A 19,584-nucleotide genomic window follows, 5' to 3' on the forward strand; every position below is an offset into this window, starting at 1 on the left:
ATACAATCATGATTAAAAAAAAAAAAATCAGCATAAATAGACCCATGATGCTACCATGATGTATACATGACTTTTTTCATATTTCTTTAAATTAAAATTTTAATAATATACAGTGCATTCAGAAAGCATTCAGACCCCTTCATTTTTTCACATATTGTTATGTTGCAGCCTTATGCTAAAATGCTTTAAATAATTTTTTTCCCACATCAATCTACACTCCATACCCCATAATGACAAAGCAAAAACCAGATTTCTGATAAATTTGAATATTTATTATAAAGAAAACTGAAATATCACATTGACATAAGTATTCAGACACTTGAAATTTAGCTCTGGCTGAGCTCCAGATATCATGTGTGGAGATGGGAGAAACTTGCAGAAGGACAACCATCATTGCAACACTCCACCAATTTGTTCTTTATGTCGGAGTGGCCAGACGGAAGCCTCTCCTCAGTGCAAGACATATAAAAAAGCACCTAAAGACTCTCACACTGTGAGAAACAAGATTCTCTGGTCTGATGAAACGAAGATTGAACTGTTTGACTTCAATTTCAAGCATCATGTCTGGAGGAAACCAGGCACTGCTCATCACCTGCACAATACCATCCCAAAGGTGAAGCATTGTGGTGGCAGCATCATGCTATGGGGGTGTTTGTCAGCGGCAGGGACTGGGGGACTGGTCAGGGTTGAAGGAAAGCTGAACGCAGCAAAATACAGCGATATCCTTAATGAAAACCTGGTCCAGAGCGCTCAGGACCTCAGACTGGGCCAAAGGTTAAACTTCAAACAGGACATTGATCCTAAACACTCAGCCAAGACAACGCAAGAGTGGCTTAGGGAAAACCCTATGAATGTCCTTGAGTGGCCCATTCAGAGTCCGGACTTGAACCCAATCGAACATCTCTGGAGAGACCTGAAAATGGCTGTCCACCGACGGTCCCCATCCAACCTGACAGAGCTTGAGAGGATCTGCAGAATGGCTGAAAATCCCCAAATCCAGGTGTGCAAAGCTTGTCGCATCATACCCAAAAAGACTTGAGGCTGTAATCGCTGCTAAAGGCGCTTCAGCTAAGTACTGAGTTAAGGGTCTGAATACTTTTGTCAATGTGATATTTCAGTTTTTATTTTTAATACATTTGCAAAGTTATCAAAAATCTGGTTTTTGCTTTGTCATTATGGGGTATGAAGTGTAGACTGATGTGAAAAAAATAATAATTTAAAGCAATTTAGCATAAGGCTGCAACATAACAAAATGTGAAAAAAAAAAAAATGAAGGGGTCTGAATACTTTCTGAATGCACTGTACATTTAATTTATTTATATTTATTTTCATTAAAATCAGCATAAATAGAACCATGATGCTACCATGGTGTATAATTTACTTTTTCATATTTCTGTGACAAATAATTTTGTCATAAAAATAGTCACATTGCAATACATATTAAAGGCCCTAAAATAGGCTTCATTTTCTTTAAACAAAGTATCATTTCTTGATTTCTTTCTTTTGATTTTTGGGTGAAATATGACCCTGACATATTCTTGACAGGCTCTTTGAAATTCACCCATAAATATTTAATTTTAATTACTTTCATTTCCTTTTTTTTTTTTTCTTTTTTTTTTTAGAGCTGTAAGAATTCATACATTAAAGCATGAAAACATTAATTTAAAAAAGTTTAATGTGTTCATTTTTCTTATTTACCGATAACACAGCATAAACCAGCATAAACACTTGTTGGAAGGGTGAAACCTTTGTAATGTGTCATAACACTGATGCACACTTCACAACATACACACAACAGCACTTCCGTGTCAGTGATCAAATGATGGGGAAAGGACATCTTGATGCTATTTAATATACAAAACAAGCCCCGATGGGATTTGTGATAGAAATCAAGCATTTTCAGCCTATGTAAGGCACATTTGAATTATCACAGAAGCACGGCAAGTCTTAACTATCACCAAAACGCAGAATGAGACATTTTTGTCTGCAAGTGCTTTTCATGTGGAGTTCAAAGCGTCTCTTGATGTTGGCGTTGACACTCTGATGGGAATCATGAACGCGGCTTCATGATTGCTGTAGGAAAGTGGACAGCCACAGTCTACTGGCAGATTAATATTGTGGATGATGAGAGTTTAAGAGATTTTATGCCCAGTGTAATGAGAATGCATGGATTAGTTCTTTCAATTAATCAAACTCCCACTGAGACTTTGGGAAACGTTTCATTTTACTTGAATTGGTGATATTTTAGTGCATTTCTATCTTTATACTGTGGAAGGCTTTGTTTGGAAAATGTTAATAAAGCATTATATTGCTACATATTGTTTTGTTTTCTTTCCTAAGATGGAAATAAATGCATTTTGACTGGAAAAGAAGTATATATAGTGTCAAATTTCAGTACTTTCAAAATATGCTAATAATCGTGATTAACTACAAAAAAATTATGCGATTAATTAACTGACAGCACGACTTTATTACACCATTGCTCAATTATTACAATTTTCCTTAATTAAAAAAAAATTATTTAAAAGGGATTTGTATTTGTTCTTCCAAACATTATATATACTTAATATGTAATGTATGATTGTCTTTTTTGCCAATTAATTAGCATTTTTTTGGTATAATGACCGGTTGATAGTTTAGGACACAAAGTTACACACTACTATTACACTGTACGTCTGTACAAGTGCAATTGTGTGTTAGGTTCAACTGTACCTTTAATGTCTTCATCTTCAATAGTGGTGTTGACACTCTCTGACGATTCCTGAATGGTATCAAAAAAATACAAAGATAAATCAATAATCATCTAAATACAAAGGGGGGGGGGGGGAAACACAAACAGGCACACAAAATCTTATTCCACACTGCTTGCAGTATTTCTGACATGATTCACTGTTTATATTAATTTTGTTGAAACCAGAATAAATGAAAGTGTCCTAATTTTGTTCCAAACAAGCACTCTGATAATAGTATTTCCACTGTATAATTTCAATTGAGCTACAGAAAGCTTTGAAGAAATGTCTGAAGAAAATATTCAGCAATAAACACAGTACACAAGACTGCAAAGTATGAAGGTGAGAAGCATTTGATGTTACACCAATCTGACATTATCTTTGCCCTATCAGACACATCCTACACTGGGGGAATACAGTTTGCTCACATTTACATTTATTTAAATAGCAAAGAAAGTGTGACTAATGTAACTTGACAAAGCTCAAATATGAGATAGCTTTGACAATGTGGACCATTTTTGGTCAGTGCCAAGTTCCCATACTTCCATAGTTGCGCTATTTCATACAGTAGTTTGGATGACTTGACTATTATTCTAAAATGTGGGAAATACGAACGTGTCCATGATGAACGTGTCCATAGACTCTCACAGTAAGTACATAACTGTAACACATTTCCTGTTCGGTTTTCATCAACTGACGAATGAGCTGAAATTATTGTCTGTGTTACAGGTGCTGTTCATAGACATTCAGGCCATGTCCGCACTAATATGTTTTCGGTTAAAAATATTTCCATTTCCTAACATCATTATTTTCCAAAGCATGCAGTACTAGAGAGCGTTTCCGAAAGTCTCTGTTATCGGTAAAGGAAAATGCCGTTCCAGTGTGGATGAGAGGCGTAAACGCAGCAAAATCGGTGCATTTCCAATATCCTTTTATTTGAAACCATCAAAGACAACTGCAGCGAGCATGCTAAGTACATAATACCTTGTTTCCATCAGTTGGATTGTGGATAACAGTAGTTTGAGGCTCCTGATTTGGGAGGTGCATATAGGACAAGAAAAGGAAAAGAGAAAAAAATAATAAAAAGAGAGAAGGCGTGAATAAATAGTAGTTAAGTAGAAGAGTTAGAGGACACCAAGCATTATTTTGTGTCAAAGGCAGTCCTGAATGTCTTCAGCTTACTGTAAAACTTCAGCGGTACGAAATACTGAAAGTATCTAAAATTTCAAATGCGGTGATTGAAATTATTACTAAAGTTGAAGAAAGAATACTTTTGTTACTTAAAGGGATAGTTCACCCAAAAAAATGAACGTTTTGGAACAACATGAGAGTTAGTAAACAATGACAAAATGTACATTTTTGGGTGAACTATCCTTTAAAGTATTGCATAAGTTAAGGTACATGAACTTAAGTACTGCCTTGAAATCCTGAAGTCAAGAGTTTTTAATAAACCAAAGCCTCATTTTTTGGGGCAGGGGCAAAGCAATTTTTCTGATATAAAAGACTTTTCTAACAAAGCCTGGTGTACTTTAGAAAAGGGAAAGCGCAAAGCAGTTTAGACAATCTGTCATGCCATTTTGGGATGGCATAATAGGTAATTACTACAGCACATTTTCACTAGAGCAACAGGATACCAAAGCCAAAGCATGCAGTAAAGCAAGAAAATATCAGAGAAAGCACAAGGTAAAACCTTCATACAGTCACTGGGATTTTATCTTGTTTAAGTTTTATTTGATATAGGTGACCTTGATACGGTTAAAATGACTTCAAAAAATAACTATAGGTGTATTGTATAAAAAACAATATCACACTCTAAATTGCTCTGTTGTCCTGAATATCAGCATGACCACATGCCTATGGCTGAATCACTGCTGTGCTGATATTCAGTACAACAGCACTTTTGTGTATGTGAAATTTCTATATTAGAATAAAACTAATAAAACAAATATAAATATTAGACTGATGTAGGAAAGCTAAGAACAAACAAATCCTCCATACTGTAAGTCAAACACACGTTCAGTGACACACCTTTTGAAAACATGGTTAGTTCATGTACTGTAAAAACAGTCTGCGTGCAAACACACTTTTCTGAGAAATGGACGGAAATTAACTTCCCCAAATGAAAATTGTTTATATGACAGAATCATCTTAGTAATACGTGTGTCGCTATTTGTGAGGTAATCCATAATAAGCTCCTGAGGTCAATGGTTCCTCCACGGCAATAACACAATCTCTTCTATAACCTTAATACCACACAATATGATGGCAAACTGCTGTGGGAAATCAGGGATATTGCTTTGTAACATGACAGAGGAAAACTGGTCGTTATGGTCTCTATGTACATATACAATAACCTACAAAAGCTTGTGGACAATAGCACTGTCCCTGTCTTATTTACTCAGTACACAATGTTTAAATGAAAGAAGAGATTGAAAGCTTGTATAAACCTGATAAATAAAACAAATTGCCATTTCCCATTAAGAACTTTAGGCACCCTTTAATCCAAAGTGATATTATTACACATTAACGCAGGTTAATGATTTAGTTTTCGAAGTATTTTGTGTACTGAGCTAAATATATCACTGTTAACAAAACGTGTTGTTTAAGACACATTATATACAGCATATATATATATATATATATATATATATATATATATATACAGGTGCATCTCAATAAATTAGAATGTCATGGAAAAGTTCATTTATTTCAGTAATTCAACTCAAATTGTGAAACTCGTGTATTAAATAAATTCAATGCACACAGACTGAAGTAGTTTAAGTCTTTGGTTCTTTTAATTGTGATGATTTTGGCTCACATTTAACAAAAACCCACCAATTCACTATCTCAAATAATTAGAATATGGTGACATGCCAATCAGCTAATCAACTCAAAACACCTGCAAAGGTTTCCTGAGCCTTCAAAATGGTCTCTCAGTTTGGTTCACTAGGCTACACAATCATGGGGAAGACTGCTGATCTGACAGTTGTCCAGAAGACAATCACTGACACCCTTCACAAGGAGGGTAAGCCACAAACATTCATTGCCAAAGAAGCTGGCTGTTCACAGAGTGCTGTATCCAAGCATGTTAACAGAAAGTTGAGTGGAAGGAAAAAGTGTGGAAGAAAAAGATGCACAACCAACCGAGAGAACTGCAGCCTTATGATTGTCAAGCAAAATCGATTCAAGAATTTGGGTGAACTTCACAAGGAATGGACTGAGGCTGGGGTCAAGGCATCAAGAGCCACCACACACAGACATGTCAAGGAATTTGGCTACAGTTGTTGTATTCCTCTTGTTAAGCCACTCCTGAACCACAGACAACGTCAGAGGCGTCTTACCTGGGCTAAGGAGAAGAACTGGACTGTTGCCAGTGGTCCAAAGTCCTCTTTTCAGATGAGAGCAAGTTTTGTATTTCATTTGGAAACCAAGGTCCTAGAGTCTGGAGGAAGGGTGGAGAAGCTCATAGCCCAAGTTGTTTGAAGTCCAGTGTTAAGTTTCCACAGTCTGTGATGATTTGTGGTGCAATGTCATCTGCTGGTGTTGGTCCATTGTGCTTTTTGAAAACCAAAGTCACTGCACCCGTTTACCAAGAAATTTTGGAGCACTTCATGCTTCCTTCTGCTGACCAGCTTTTTAAAGATGCTGATTTCATTTTCCAGCAGGATTTGGCACCTGCCCACACTGCCAAAAGCACCAAAAGTTGGTTAAATGACCATGGTGTTGGTGTGCTTGACTGGCCAGCAAACTCATCAGACCTGAACCCCATAGAGAATCTATGGGGTATTGTCAAGAGGAAAATGAGAAACAAGAGACCAAAAAATGCAGATGAGCTGAAGGCCACTGTCAAAGAAACCTGGGCTTCCACACCACCTCAGCAGTGCCACAAACTGATCACCTCCATGCCACGCCGAATTGAGGCAGTAATTAAAGCAAAAGGAGCCCCTACCAAGTATTGAGTACATATACAGTAAATGAACATACTTTCCAGAAGGCCAACAATTCACTAAAAATGTTTTTTTTTATTGGTCTTATGATGTATTCTAATTTTTTGAGATAGTGAATTGGTGGGTTTTTGTTAAATGTGAGCCAAAATCATCACAATTAAAAGAACCAAAGACTTAAACTACTTCAGTCTGTGTGCACTGAATTTATTTAATACACGAGTTTCACAATTTGAGTTGAATTACTGAAATAAATGAACTTTTCCACGACATTCTAATTTATTTAGATGCACCTGTATATATGTAGAACAGTGATATATTTTTAAGAATGTACAAATATATACATATATCCATACACCTGTATGTATGTGTGTGAAATATATATATATATATATTCCGTATAACCTCCTGAGACCCGAGCGTGACTGCTGTTTGCATTTTCCATTCCCTTTTATTTTTAAACCAAATTGTTTTCCTAAAAATGTTTCCAGGAGTGTTGGTTATTCATGTTTTTGAGACGTTACAGACATTACATCAGAAATTAACATAATTAATTCTGATTCATAGTAATGTCCAGCATCATCCAATCACAGCCAATCATGTTAAAATAAAATTATACATGATAAATTCTGAATCTATGTACTGATTGTTACATGTCTGCCAAACATATTGAGTGGTTCAAACATCATCTGCAGCCTGAGACTGAACTTTTGGTCAGATTTTAGGAGTGAATGCACTTGGCTGTATAGGAAAGCTAAAGGATGCTCCCTTGCTCCCTAATTAGGGAATGACTTAACCTCCAGTGTGCTGTCTGTCTGCACTGATCTCTGAGCAGTTTGAAATGCACCTTATATTCATCCTAACTCCATATAAAGCCTCTGAAAGCAACATTTGACAGCTTTTGATCCTCAATGTGATAATGCACAGTGACTATAGGATATTTTAAGGCAAATGAGCCTATAGTCCACGTGCATGGTCATTGTGTTTAACAGCGTGCCGTTTCGCGATAAATCTATTACATTTTTAAAATGGCATATTGGATAAAACTAGCGAGTCTAATCTTTTGACTCAAACAGGTTTTAATGTAAAAACGTAATGAGGTTTCTTACCGGATGTAGTTTTTTGCCGTTTATCCCAAAGACAAACTCAGCTGAGATCCGCACCATGTTGTTTTGTCACATGACTCGGCGCACTGAAAGTTTAACACTTTACTGACAGCACAGAGTCTCCTGAACTGAGATCAGTCGGTTTAAATTAAGTGAAATTATGCATAGCCTAAAGCGAAGCCAAAACATAATGTCTATATATGTGGAAGCAGGGTCTCAAGAGGAGATATATATATATATATATATATATATATATATATATATATATATATATATATATATATATATATATATATATATACACACACACATATACACAGTACTGTAGAAAAGTTGTAGGCACTTGTGAAAAATGTTGCATAGTGAGGATGTCTTCAAAAATAATGACAAACAGTTTTCATTTATCACTTAATGTCATACAAAGTCCAGTAAACATAAAACAAAAGCTAAATCAATATTCGGTGTGGCCACCTTTGCCTTTAAAACAGCCCCAATTCTCCTAGGTACACCTGGACACAGTTTTTCTTGGTTGTTGGCAGATAGGATGTTCCAAGCTTCTTGGAGAATTCACCACAGTTCTTCTATCTATTTAGGCTGTCTCAATTACTTCTGTCTCTTCATGTAATCTCAGACTGACGAGGTGTTCAGTGGGGGGCTCTGTGGGGGCCATGACATCTGTTGCAGGGCTCCCTGTTCTTCTATTCTAATCTTTTCTATTTGCAAAAGTAATGTTTGGGAGTCTAACATTTATATTTCCTATTGACACACTAAAGCTGAAGATATAAATAACCATCTTAAGACAAATGCTTTTGTGGAACATCTTAAGTGCCTAAAACTTTTGCACAGTACTGTATATGTGTGTATATATATATATATATACACACGCACATGCACGCACACACACACACACACACACACACACACACACACACACACACACACACACACACACACCAAACAGCCACAACATTAAAACCACCTGCCTAATATTGTGTAGGTTCCCCCTCGTGCCGCCAAAACAGTGCCAACCCGCATTTCAGAATAGCATTCTGAGATTATATTCTTCTCATTACAATTGTACAGAGTGGTTATCTGAGTTACCGTAGACTTTGTCAGTTCAAACCAGTCTGGCCATTCTCTGTTGACCTCTCTCATCAACAAGGCATTTCCGTCCACAGAACTGCCGCTCACTGAATGTTTTTTTGTTTTTGGCACCATTCTGAATAAATTCTGGAGACTGTGTGTGAAAATCCCAGGAGATCATCAGTTACAGAAATACTCAAACCAGCCCATCTGGCATCAACAATCATCCATGCGATTATCTAATCAGCCAATCATGTGGCAGCAGTGCAGTGCAAAAAAATCATGCAGATACGGGTCAGGAGCTTCAGTTAATGTTCACATCAACCATCAGAATGGGGAAAAATGTGAACTAGGTGATTTGGACCGTGGCATGATTGTTGGTGCCAGATGGGCTGGTTTGAGTATTTCTGTAACTGCTGATCTATATATACAGTATATATACACAGTATACAGTATATATATATATATATATATATATATATATATATATATATACACACACACACATTTATGCGTAATGTTTTTAAATAATGTTGTTTTTTTAATTAACAGCACAAAAAGGGAAACGTCATTCAGCACTCTAGTCAACGGTAAGATACATTTACTTGACATACAGGCCACTTGAAAAAAAAAATCTATCCATTAAATTTATAGAAAATATCAATGCTCAACAATACATAATCAAACTCTCAGAAACCCAAGCATTGATATTGAAATATATTTTCTCCTACTTGAAAGTGTTTTAAAAGGAAGCCACTGGATATAAAAATTGAAAAGTTAGAAAAATTGCAATGCTGTGCATTTAGGGTTGCAAAATTTCACCACTGCTTTAAAGACAGTATGTGGAAGTCTTTAATTCACAACCCAATTCAACACACAAAAGAATTAATGACAAGCATTAAGGGTAAATTCTTAATAAATTTGACAATTTAAAACTAATAAGGACTACTGATATTGTGGAATAATCAAAATAATAATAATAATAATAATAAATACCCATCTCTATGTATTGTACAGTATATTTAATATACCATGAATACCATCAAACAAGATTTTTTTTTTAAATGACAGAACAGCACAGACAACAACAGAAATTATTTTGGAATATTTGATCTATTATTAACTCAAAAGGCTCCACTGTGTGACTATAGAATATTTTTAAGTCAGAGGTCATGACTTTACAGGCAGGATATTACGTGTGAATAGGGTGCTGAATTCACTGAAAGTAGACAAAGAACAAACAAAAAAGCAAGAACGGCAAAATAACAATTGAGCCAACAGACAGACATCGACAGAGACAGAGTACCAGAGCAGGTGAGGGGACTGGCTCTTTAGGACTGGTGACCAAGTTGGTTTTGTTGTTGATCTACAGGTGGGAGGTACACAGACAGACAGGCAAAGCTTTAGCAAGGAGAGAGGAAATGTCAAGTTTCATTGTGAAAATGTAAAATGAGCATGGCCATTTGATTAAAATGACATCACTTATGGTTCCTGGATGGTGAAAGCACAGTTGAGCTGATTGCAATGACAGCCTTTGAAAACAATCAACTATTCCTCAATGATTGTAACTGTCAAATCATTTTATTTTTCATTGCAAATGGTCATTTACAGTATGCTTAGCAAAGCAATTAATTAGCATTTGTTTACCATGCACATAATTCTGTCTGCTATTATGCTGTGGAAAAAGTTAACTTCTAATAAAAAAATTCTCATATTTGAGTTCACAGATTTCTCAAGGGAACAACTAGATCATTAAACAGCATGAGGCAATCAACACTTGATATCACATTTTCCACCAAACCTTCCAAAGTCCTCTTCTTTTAAGCAGTTATTATTTTAATTTTCAATATGCATGTGTTTTTAAGATAAAAGCCATTAGGGCTCTTTACAGCGACCTACAGACAATCGAACAGTTGCATGTTTTCTCATGCAACTTCTAAATTGAAAGTATCCCTGAGTAATGAGCATGTCATGCAGGTTTAATTCTTGTTAAACCAAACCAAAAATATCAGAGAACTTTAAAGGATATAAAGCAGACATGTAATAAATACTGTTTATGCCATGGGCCCATTAAAAACACATGTGAAGTAGAGCAGCCCAAATACTGGATTAACAGGTTTAGCATATTCTCAGTTCTATTGCATGTTGGTAAATTCTGTGAAACCAAAAGACCTTATTATGCAAATGTATTCAGTAGGCAAAACTATGATGTCATTAAACAAATTTTCACTTTGGTAACAAACCAATGGCAAGAAATATGTTTATGATGTTTCACGTTTGCAATTGTTGGGACTTACAAAACATATCTGGTTTTACAGCTGTGAAAGTTTCCAGTCTACATCGAAGCACTGATCTATGCCAATATTAGTAGAACTACAAAACTAGAAACTAAACTGAAAATAACAATAATGCTGTTGAAATCTACTGTGGCAATTCTCACCATAGCAACTTCGGTACAGTTAGACTTCCTTCTCTGCAGTTAGGTGCTAACATATGAAAATAAAACATTATTATCACCATTCTACCAAATAACACTGTATTTCTCATCGTGCTAATGATGTGCACCAAAATGGATGGAAATAGGGCAACAAATGTTTTAATTATCATCCTTCCATCCATGAAACAAATAAAGATAATTATCAGTGTATATGGAAGGAGAAAAATGAACAGATTACAATTCATCTTTTTTCAGCTCTGTTAGACTTATTACCAAACCAAACTGATGTTTATGATGGAGAGACTAAGTCTGCATCCTAATTTGCATACTTCACAGTGCACTAATTTGCTAGCAGTAGGAAAGTACATACTTTTGAGTAGAAAGATAGTCTTCCAGTATTAACAGACAAACTACTATGACATTAAAATTCTCTCTTCATTTACTCACCCTCATGCCATCCCAGATTTGTGCTGCTGAACACAAATGAAGATTTTTAGAAGAATATCTCATCTCTGTTGGTCCTCACAAAGCAAGTGAATGGTGACCAGAACTTTGAAGCTCCAAAAAAGCACATAAAGGCAGCCTAAAAGTAATCTTAACAACTCCAGTGGTTTAATCCATGTCTTCAGAAGCAATAGGATAAGTGTGGGTTAGAAACAAACCAATATTTAAGTACTTTTTTATTATAAATTCACATTTTGAAAGTGAAAGTGGAGATTTATGGACATGGATTTAACCACTGGAGTTGTATGGATTACTTTAATGTTTCTTTTATGTGCTTTTTTGGACCTTCAATGTTCTGGTCACCATTCACTTGAATTGTATGGACCTACAGAGCTGAGATATTCTTCTGAAAATCCTCGTTTGTGTTCAGCATAAGAAAGAAAGTCATACAAAACTGTGATGGCATGAGGGTGAGTAAATGATGAGAGAATGTTCATTTTTGGGTGAACAGTCCCTTTAAATTGTTTTGTGTGCATTAGCATCTAGTTAAATATATTACCTTAAAAAATGATGTATTACTATATGTATTGTTATATTGGTCAATATGGCAACACTTTACAATAAGGTTGCATTTGAAAACATTAGTTAAATGCATTAGTTTACACAAACTAAAAAAAAAAAAAAAATAAAGCATTAATTAATCTTGAATAATTTCAACACACACATTCATTTTTAAAATGAAAAGCTGTATATGTTAACATAAGTTAATGCAATATGAACTAACATAAACTAACAATGAACAAATGTATTTTCATAAATTAACATTAACCAAGATTACTAAATGCTGTAAATAGCATTGTTTATTGTTTGTTCATGACACATTGACTTATGTTAACAAATATAACCTTAAGTGTTACTTAAATATAAATACATACGTATCATTAAGCGTTCTTTATCTTTCTCGAAAAACACAAAGAGGAAAACATGCCTTGATTATTTTTACTAGCTCTTTCCGGTATTTTAGTCAATTAAAACACTGGCTCTGGTCCAAATTATGGTTCCTCTGATTAAATTAACAACCATTTTATGCCATTTCAGAAGACACACACACACAAACACACACACACACACACACACACACACACACACACACACACACACACACACACATTAGGATAAAAAATATATTAAGATGCATCAAATACCGTTCAAGCTTTGCCCTCATATTGCACACCATTTTTCTACAAGCTCTACCTCAATAAAAGTGTCCAATTTTGTTTATAGATGAGGGAGAATTTTAAGTATTATTGTGTTACGAGATGTTACATGAATACTGAGAAGGCACAGCAAATAATTATACAAACAAAAGATATTATTTAGAAAAAGCTGCTACAGGTCACGATTATGTTTAACAACTTTGACAGTAAAGACCCTAATATCAAATTATACTTAAAACAAGATCAATTTGACTTGAATAGCAAACTTTCAAAAGATATTAAGACTTTCAGACAACATATATTTAAGAGAAAAAAAAAAGGATTTTGTCTTGATCCATTAGTAAATTTAATCACTTATTATTTTATTATTTTTCTAGTTGTCATTTCGCAGTGTGGAAGCATGAAGAGACCAATCAATAAAAGGAAATTAAAGCGAAAGTTTCCTAAAACTGAAAATTCTGTTATCATTTACTCACCCTCATGCTGTTCCAAACCTGTATGACTTTTATTTCTCTCACAGAATACAAAAGAAGACGTGAGGCAGAATTTTAGGGCCTGACAGCCTCAGTCATCATTCACTTGCATTGTATGGAAAAAAGATGCAATGAAAGTGAATGGTGACTGACATTCTGCATATCATCTCCTTTTGTGTTCCATGTAAGAAAGTCATACAGTTTTGGAAAACATGGAACAAGAAGAGTGAGTAAATGATGAAACAATTGTCATTTTTATTTAATTTCCCTCTCTTTAACTAATTAGGACAGGAGCAAGTGAAGTGAGACAGTCCCACCCTCCAGAAAGGCTTTCTAAAGCAATTACCCACAAGAGTACTTATGCACGAACATGCACATAGTCACGCATTAAACACGCCAAGCAAACATGTATGTGCAGCTTACCAATCAGTACCAAGCTTGTAAGGTAAATCATTATTTATTTATGTGTGTTTGAGTGTGTCTGTATGTATTGTATTTAAGAAAGAGAAGGGGTACAGTGGCCAAATTAAATACAAGATCAATAGGGTGTCAAATTCAAAACTAAATTTATTAAAGGGGTAGAAAAGGTCTAAAAAAGACAAGATATGAATCATTAAAGGGACAGTTCACCCAAAAATGAAAATTCTCTCATCATTTACTCACCCTCATGCCATCCCGGATGTGTATGACTTTCTTTCTTCTGCTGAACACGAACACAACATTTTTTAGAAGGTTTTAGAATTTTAGAAGCTCTGTAGGTCCATACAATGCAAGTGAATGGTGGTCAGAACTTTAAAGGTCCAAAAAGCACATAAAGTCAACATAAAAGTAATCCATACGACTCCGGTGGTTTAATCCATGTCTTCAGAAGAGATATGATAGGTGTGGGTGAGAAACAGATCAATATTTATGTCCTTTTTTATTATAAATCTCCACTTTCACTTTTACTTTAACATTCTTCTTCTTTTGTTTTTGGCTATTTGCATTCTTTGTGCATATCACCACCTACTGGGCAAAGAGGAGAACTTACAGTAAAAAAGGGCTTAAATATTGATCTGTTTCTCACGCACACCTATCATATCACTTCTGAAGACATGGATTAAACCACTGAAGTCATATGGATTACTTATATGCTGCCTTTATGCCACCATTCACTTGCATTGTATGGACCAACAGAGCTGAGATATATTTCTAAAAATCTTCGTTTGTGTTCTGCAGAAGAAAGAAAGTCATACACATCTAAGATGGCATGAGGGTGAGTAAATGATGAGAGAATTTTCATTTTTGCGTGAACGGTCCCTTTAAGAGTGTTACAAGTAGGGACTGAGGAAGTAAGGAAGTAGGTGGTTGCTAGGGTGTTCTGGGTGGTTACTTGTCCAGGTAAAAGTCTCTATGATATTGTGGTCTATATGGCTTAAAGCCAAAAAAAAAAAAACTACTGCTTGACCAATACAAAACGGGTGCTGCTTTAAAACTTAAAAGCTGGACTTTACATTGCATTTATTATGCATGTGCATACAATGCGTTTTTCTAACTTATGAAATAGGATTTACTGTCAAAACATTGTACAGATCGGAAAGTTCTAGAGTCGAATATAACAAATATTGTGTCACTTACATACCAAATACATATCAAGCAAAAGCCCCGAGAAAACCAAAGCACAGAATTAATTAGTTGTAAACAGTTTTTTTGTCACGTTTTCACTTGTAACTTGATGAAACATAAAAGAGAACATAAAAACAGCAGATGTTCCCGATTAAAACAATGATCCAGAGTCCAAATACAACGTGATATGATGCACAGATCTTAAAATAATCTTAGCGAAAATGTGATGCTATCTCAGATATCTTTCAGACCAATCACAGCTGTTGTGATCTGCGTCAACGCGATGCATTGTTACATTTTTGGAGAGGTGCACGTCAGGCAACGGTGCAAGTTCCATGAAGAAGTATAAACTGGCCTTTAGGTTCCTCCTTTATTGTAACTCTATGGGATCTTTTCCCCATTTGCAAGGTAACTCTGATCACTAAAGCAATAGCACACCAAGCTGCATGATTTGAGGTATCAGGTCTTATTTATGTCTGTAGCACAAACGATGCGGGACGAGTTGCAAAGTTTAAGGGGTTAGGGGTTTGGTTAAATACTTGGATAAACCCTAAATACGAGCAATAGTAAATGCAATGCTTGCCTTATTTGTAGCACAGATTAAGAGTTACTTACCTTAACACCATCGGGCTTCTTGTATGGATTCTTGCCTGTTGAGTGAACAGAAATGAATGTGAATGTGAAAACATGAATGTGAAATTTCTAGACAGACATAAAGAGAAAAGGATTATGATCACACATGTTCCTAGTGTTTAGAAAACGTCAGATAGTTCACCCAAAAATGAAAATTCACTCATCATTTACTCACCATCAAGACATCCCAAATGTGGTTGACTTTCTCTCTTCTGCTGAAAACAAATGAAGATTTTTAGAAGAATATCTCAGCTCTGTAGGTTCATATAATGCAAGTGAATGGTGGCCAAAATTTTGAAGCTCAAAAAGCACATAAAAGCAGCATAAAAGTAATCCATACGACTCCAGTGGTTAAATCCAAGTCTTCAGAAGGGCTATGATAGGTTTGAGTGAGAAACCAGTCAATATTTAAATCCTTTTTTAATTATAAATCACCACTTTCAAACAACCCTTCTAAGCGCTCGTCTCTCCTAAGAGATTTTCTTTCGTTTTAGGCGATTCTGATTCTTCATTTATATCGCCACCTATTGGCCAGGGAGGAGAATTTATAGTAAACAAGGACTTAATATTTATCTGTTTCTCACCCGCACCTATCATATCAATTCTGAAGACATGGATTTAACCACTGGAGTCTTATGGATTACTTTTATGCCGATTTTATGCATTTTGGAGCTTCAAAGTTTTGGACCCTATTCACTTGCATTGTATGGACCTACAGAGCTGAGATATTCTTCTAAAAACTTTGTCAGTGTTCTGCTGAAGAAAGAAAGTCATACACATCTGGGATGGCATGAGGGTGAGTAAGTGACGAGAACATTTTATTTTTTCTGTGAATTATCCCTTTAATCTACTGTGCTTCACATATTCATGATCCATTGACCTCAAAATCAAAACCTCTGAATAAACTCTGGTTCTAATCAAAGGTTTGCATAATGTAATTAAATATGATTTAGAAGCATATTGAATATGCATTTGTGTAAGACGGTTAAAAACCCTGAATTTTCCATTATTGGTATATAGCAGTACTTATATTTTTTTCATCCCTTGGATTAATCTCTTATGCTTGTGTTTCTCTCACTTATGAGTTGCTTTGGATAACATGTGCTAAATGAATAAATGTAAATGTTATAGGGCTGCATGATCTGGTCAGAAATACTGTATATTGCAATTATTTTGACACTAATTGCAAATGCATTTTCTCATTTTGTTACTGCTAAACCACAAAAGGCTTAACATAACATTGAAGCATTTTGTGGTATAGTAATCGGCTGATTTTGGGGGGAAATCTGTGGAATGGATTCAAACATGGTAAAATGTGTTAAACATATCTGAGAGAAGGTCTACACATTACACATTTATTGGTATTTGAAAGCATAATAAGATGAGCCAGAACATTTAATAAACACACATGCAGAGTTTCTGAAGGCCTTATCATCCAAAACCATATCGTAATTTCAATTTCAATTTAAGTTAATTATACAGCCCTACTCTCTTGTGTATGTGTGTGTGTGCATCAATTACAAAATATTGGCATTAAAACTTTAAATTCTTGATAGCACAATATCTTTACATCAAGTAAACCAATCAAACAATTTTAATGTTACAATCTTCTGTTGTATCAAACATGCACAACAACTTAATAAAGTAGAAAAAGCACAACTCCAACTTTCAATAAATTAATAATAATAATTAAAAAAAAGGCAAATAGTAAAAAGCAAACCGTAGTGGGTTTCTTACTTGAGAAGTTCCGTGTAGCAAGCATGGTGGTGAGGATAGCTCCCTAAAAACAGTCCGAAAGAACAGAAAGGCACAGCCTTTAGTAGCTATGTCAAATATTAGACAATGCTGGTAGATAAAAATTAAGCCACTTAAGGAGCTGAGTAAAGTATCTCATTGCAACTGTACAGCAGATTAATGCTTGTTTTAACCTTGGTGTTTTAAACACAACCATAATGCAATAGCATGATAGTCTTGAAGTATCATGGTATATGAATATTTTAATCTCACGGTACCATGGTATATACAGTGCATTCAGACCCCTTCATTTTTTCACATTGTTATGTTGCAGCCTTATGCTAAAATACTTTAAATTATTATTATTTTTTCTCACATCAATCTACACTCCATACCCCATAATGACAAAGCAAGAACCAGATTTCTGATAACTTTACAAATAAAAGAAAAAAACTGAAATATCACATTGACATAAGTATTCAGACCCTTTACTCTGACACTTGAAATTTAGCTCAGGTGCATCCCATTTCTCTGGATCATCTTTGAGATGTTTCTACGCTTTGATTGGAGTCCATCTGTGGCAAATTCAATTGATTGGACATGATTTGGAAAGGCACACATCTGTCTATATAAGGTCTCACAGCTGAAAATGCATATCAGAGCAAAAACCAAGCCATGAGGTCAAAGGAACTGCCTGCAGAGCTCAGAGACAGGGTTGTGTCGAGGCACAGATCTGGGGAAGGCAACACAAATTTTCAGCTACATTGAAGGTTCCCAAGAGCACAGTGGCCTCCATAATTCATAAATGGAAGAACTTTGGAACAACTGGCTGGTAAGAGAGGTGACCAAGAACCCGATGTCACTCTGGTTGAGCTCCAGAGATCATGTGTGGAGATGGGAGAAACTTGCAGAAGGACAACCATCACTGCAACACTCCACCGATCTGGGCTTTATGGCAGAGTGGCCAGATGGAAGACTCTCCTCAGTGCAATACACATAAAAAAGCACCTAAAGGACTCTCAGACTGTGAGAAACAAGATTCTCTGGTCTGATGAAACAAAGATTGAACTGCATGGCCTCAATTCCAAGCGTTATGTCTGGAGGAAACCAGGCACCGCTCGTCACCTGCACAATACCATCCCAACGGTGAAGCATGGTGGTGGTAGTTTCATGCTGTGGGGGTGTTTTTCAGCATCAGGTACTGGGGGACTGGTCAGGGTTGAAAGAAAGCTGAACACAGCAAAATACAAAGATATCTTTAATGAAAACCGGGTCCAGAGCGCTCAGGACCTCAGACTGGGCTGAAGGTTCACCTTCCAACAGGACAATGACCCTAAGCACTCAGCCAAGACAATGCAAGAGTGGCTTAGGGACAACTCTGTGAATGTCCTTGAGTGGCCCAACCAGAGCCCGGACTTGAACCCAATCGAACATCTCTGGAGAGACCTGAAAATGGTGGTCCACTGACAGTCCCCATCCAACCTGACAGAGCTTGAGAGGATCCGCAGAATGGCAGAAAATCCCCAAATCCAGGTGTGCAAATCTTGTCGCATCATACCCAAAAAGACTTGAGGCTGTAATCGCTGCCAAAGATGCTTCAACTAAGTACTGAGTTAAGGGTCTGAATACTTATGTCAATGTGATATTTCAGTTTTATTTTTTTATAAATTTGCAAAGTTATCAAAAATCTGGTTTTTGCTTTGTCATTATGGGGTATGGAGTGTAGACTGAGGTGAGAAAAAATAATAAATTAAAGCATTTCAGCATAAGGCTGCAACATAACAAAATGTGAAAATGAAGGGGTCTGAATTCTTTCTGAGTGCACTGTATCGAAGTCAAGATACCATCACTGTACCATGATACCCCCAAGTGGAGTGTGTGGAGCTGTGTGTTTCTTACCTTAAGTTTTCTCCTGGCGTTGAACTTCTTCAGGCATTCTACAGTCTCCTGTCTGTGCATCATAGACGCCACGGTGGAACGTTGCTATGAGAACAGAGACACTCAATTAAACACTCAATGAATAAACAATCTTTAAAAATATATACAGACATCCGTGTAAGAAAAACATTGGTAACACAGGTAGTAAAAACGTAGTACAGTAGCATAGAAGGCCCGTGAAACACAGTCCATACATGCAAGTCACTGTAGTTGTGAGTGTGTGAGTGGACATTTCATGTAA

General features: G+C 35.9%; 1 protein-coding gene across 8 annotated transcripts in view; it reads right to left on the reverse strand.

Moving 5' to 3' along the window:
- The window catches only part of LOC127454165 (calcium/calmodulin-dependent protein kinase type II delta 1 chain), a 112,801-nt gene that overhangs the window by 21,561 nt on the left and 71,656 nt on the right, over positions 1-19,584 (reverse strand). For 2 of the 8 annotated variants that reach the window (XM_051721180.1, XM_051721172.1), the window contains exons 11-16: positions 19,305-19,388; positions 17,409-17,451; positions 15,654-15,688; positions 10,169-10,228; positions 3,714-3,758; positions 2,713-2,761 (exon numbers count right to left, since the gene is read on the reverse strand). In XM_051721180.1, the coding sequence (XP_051577140.1) occupies positions 2,713-2,761; positions 3,714-3,758; positions 10,169-10,228; positions 15,654-15,688; positions 17,409-17,451; positions 19,305-19,388 (316 nt within the window). The remainder of the gene's footprint in view (positions 1-2,712; positions 2,762-3,713; positions 3,759-10,168; positions 10,229-15,653; positions 15,689-17,408; positions 17,452-19,304; positions 19,389-19,584) is intronic. The other 6 variants (XM_051721196.1, XM_051721205.1, XM_051721233.1 and 3 more) reach the window with 3 other exon arrangements.

Source organism: Myxocyprinus asiaticus, chromosome 2 (genome assembly GCF_019703515.2).
Source record: "Myxocyprinus asiaticus isolate MX2 ecotype Aquarium Trade chromosome 2, UBuf_Myxa_2, whole genome shotgun sequence".
Taxonomy (NCBI): Eukaryota; Metazoa; Chordata; class Actinopteri; order Cypriniformes; family Catostomidae; genus Myxocyprinus; species Myxocyprinus asiaticus.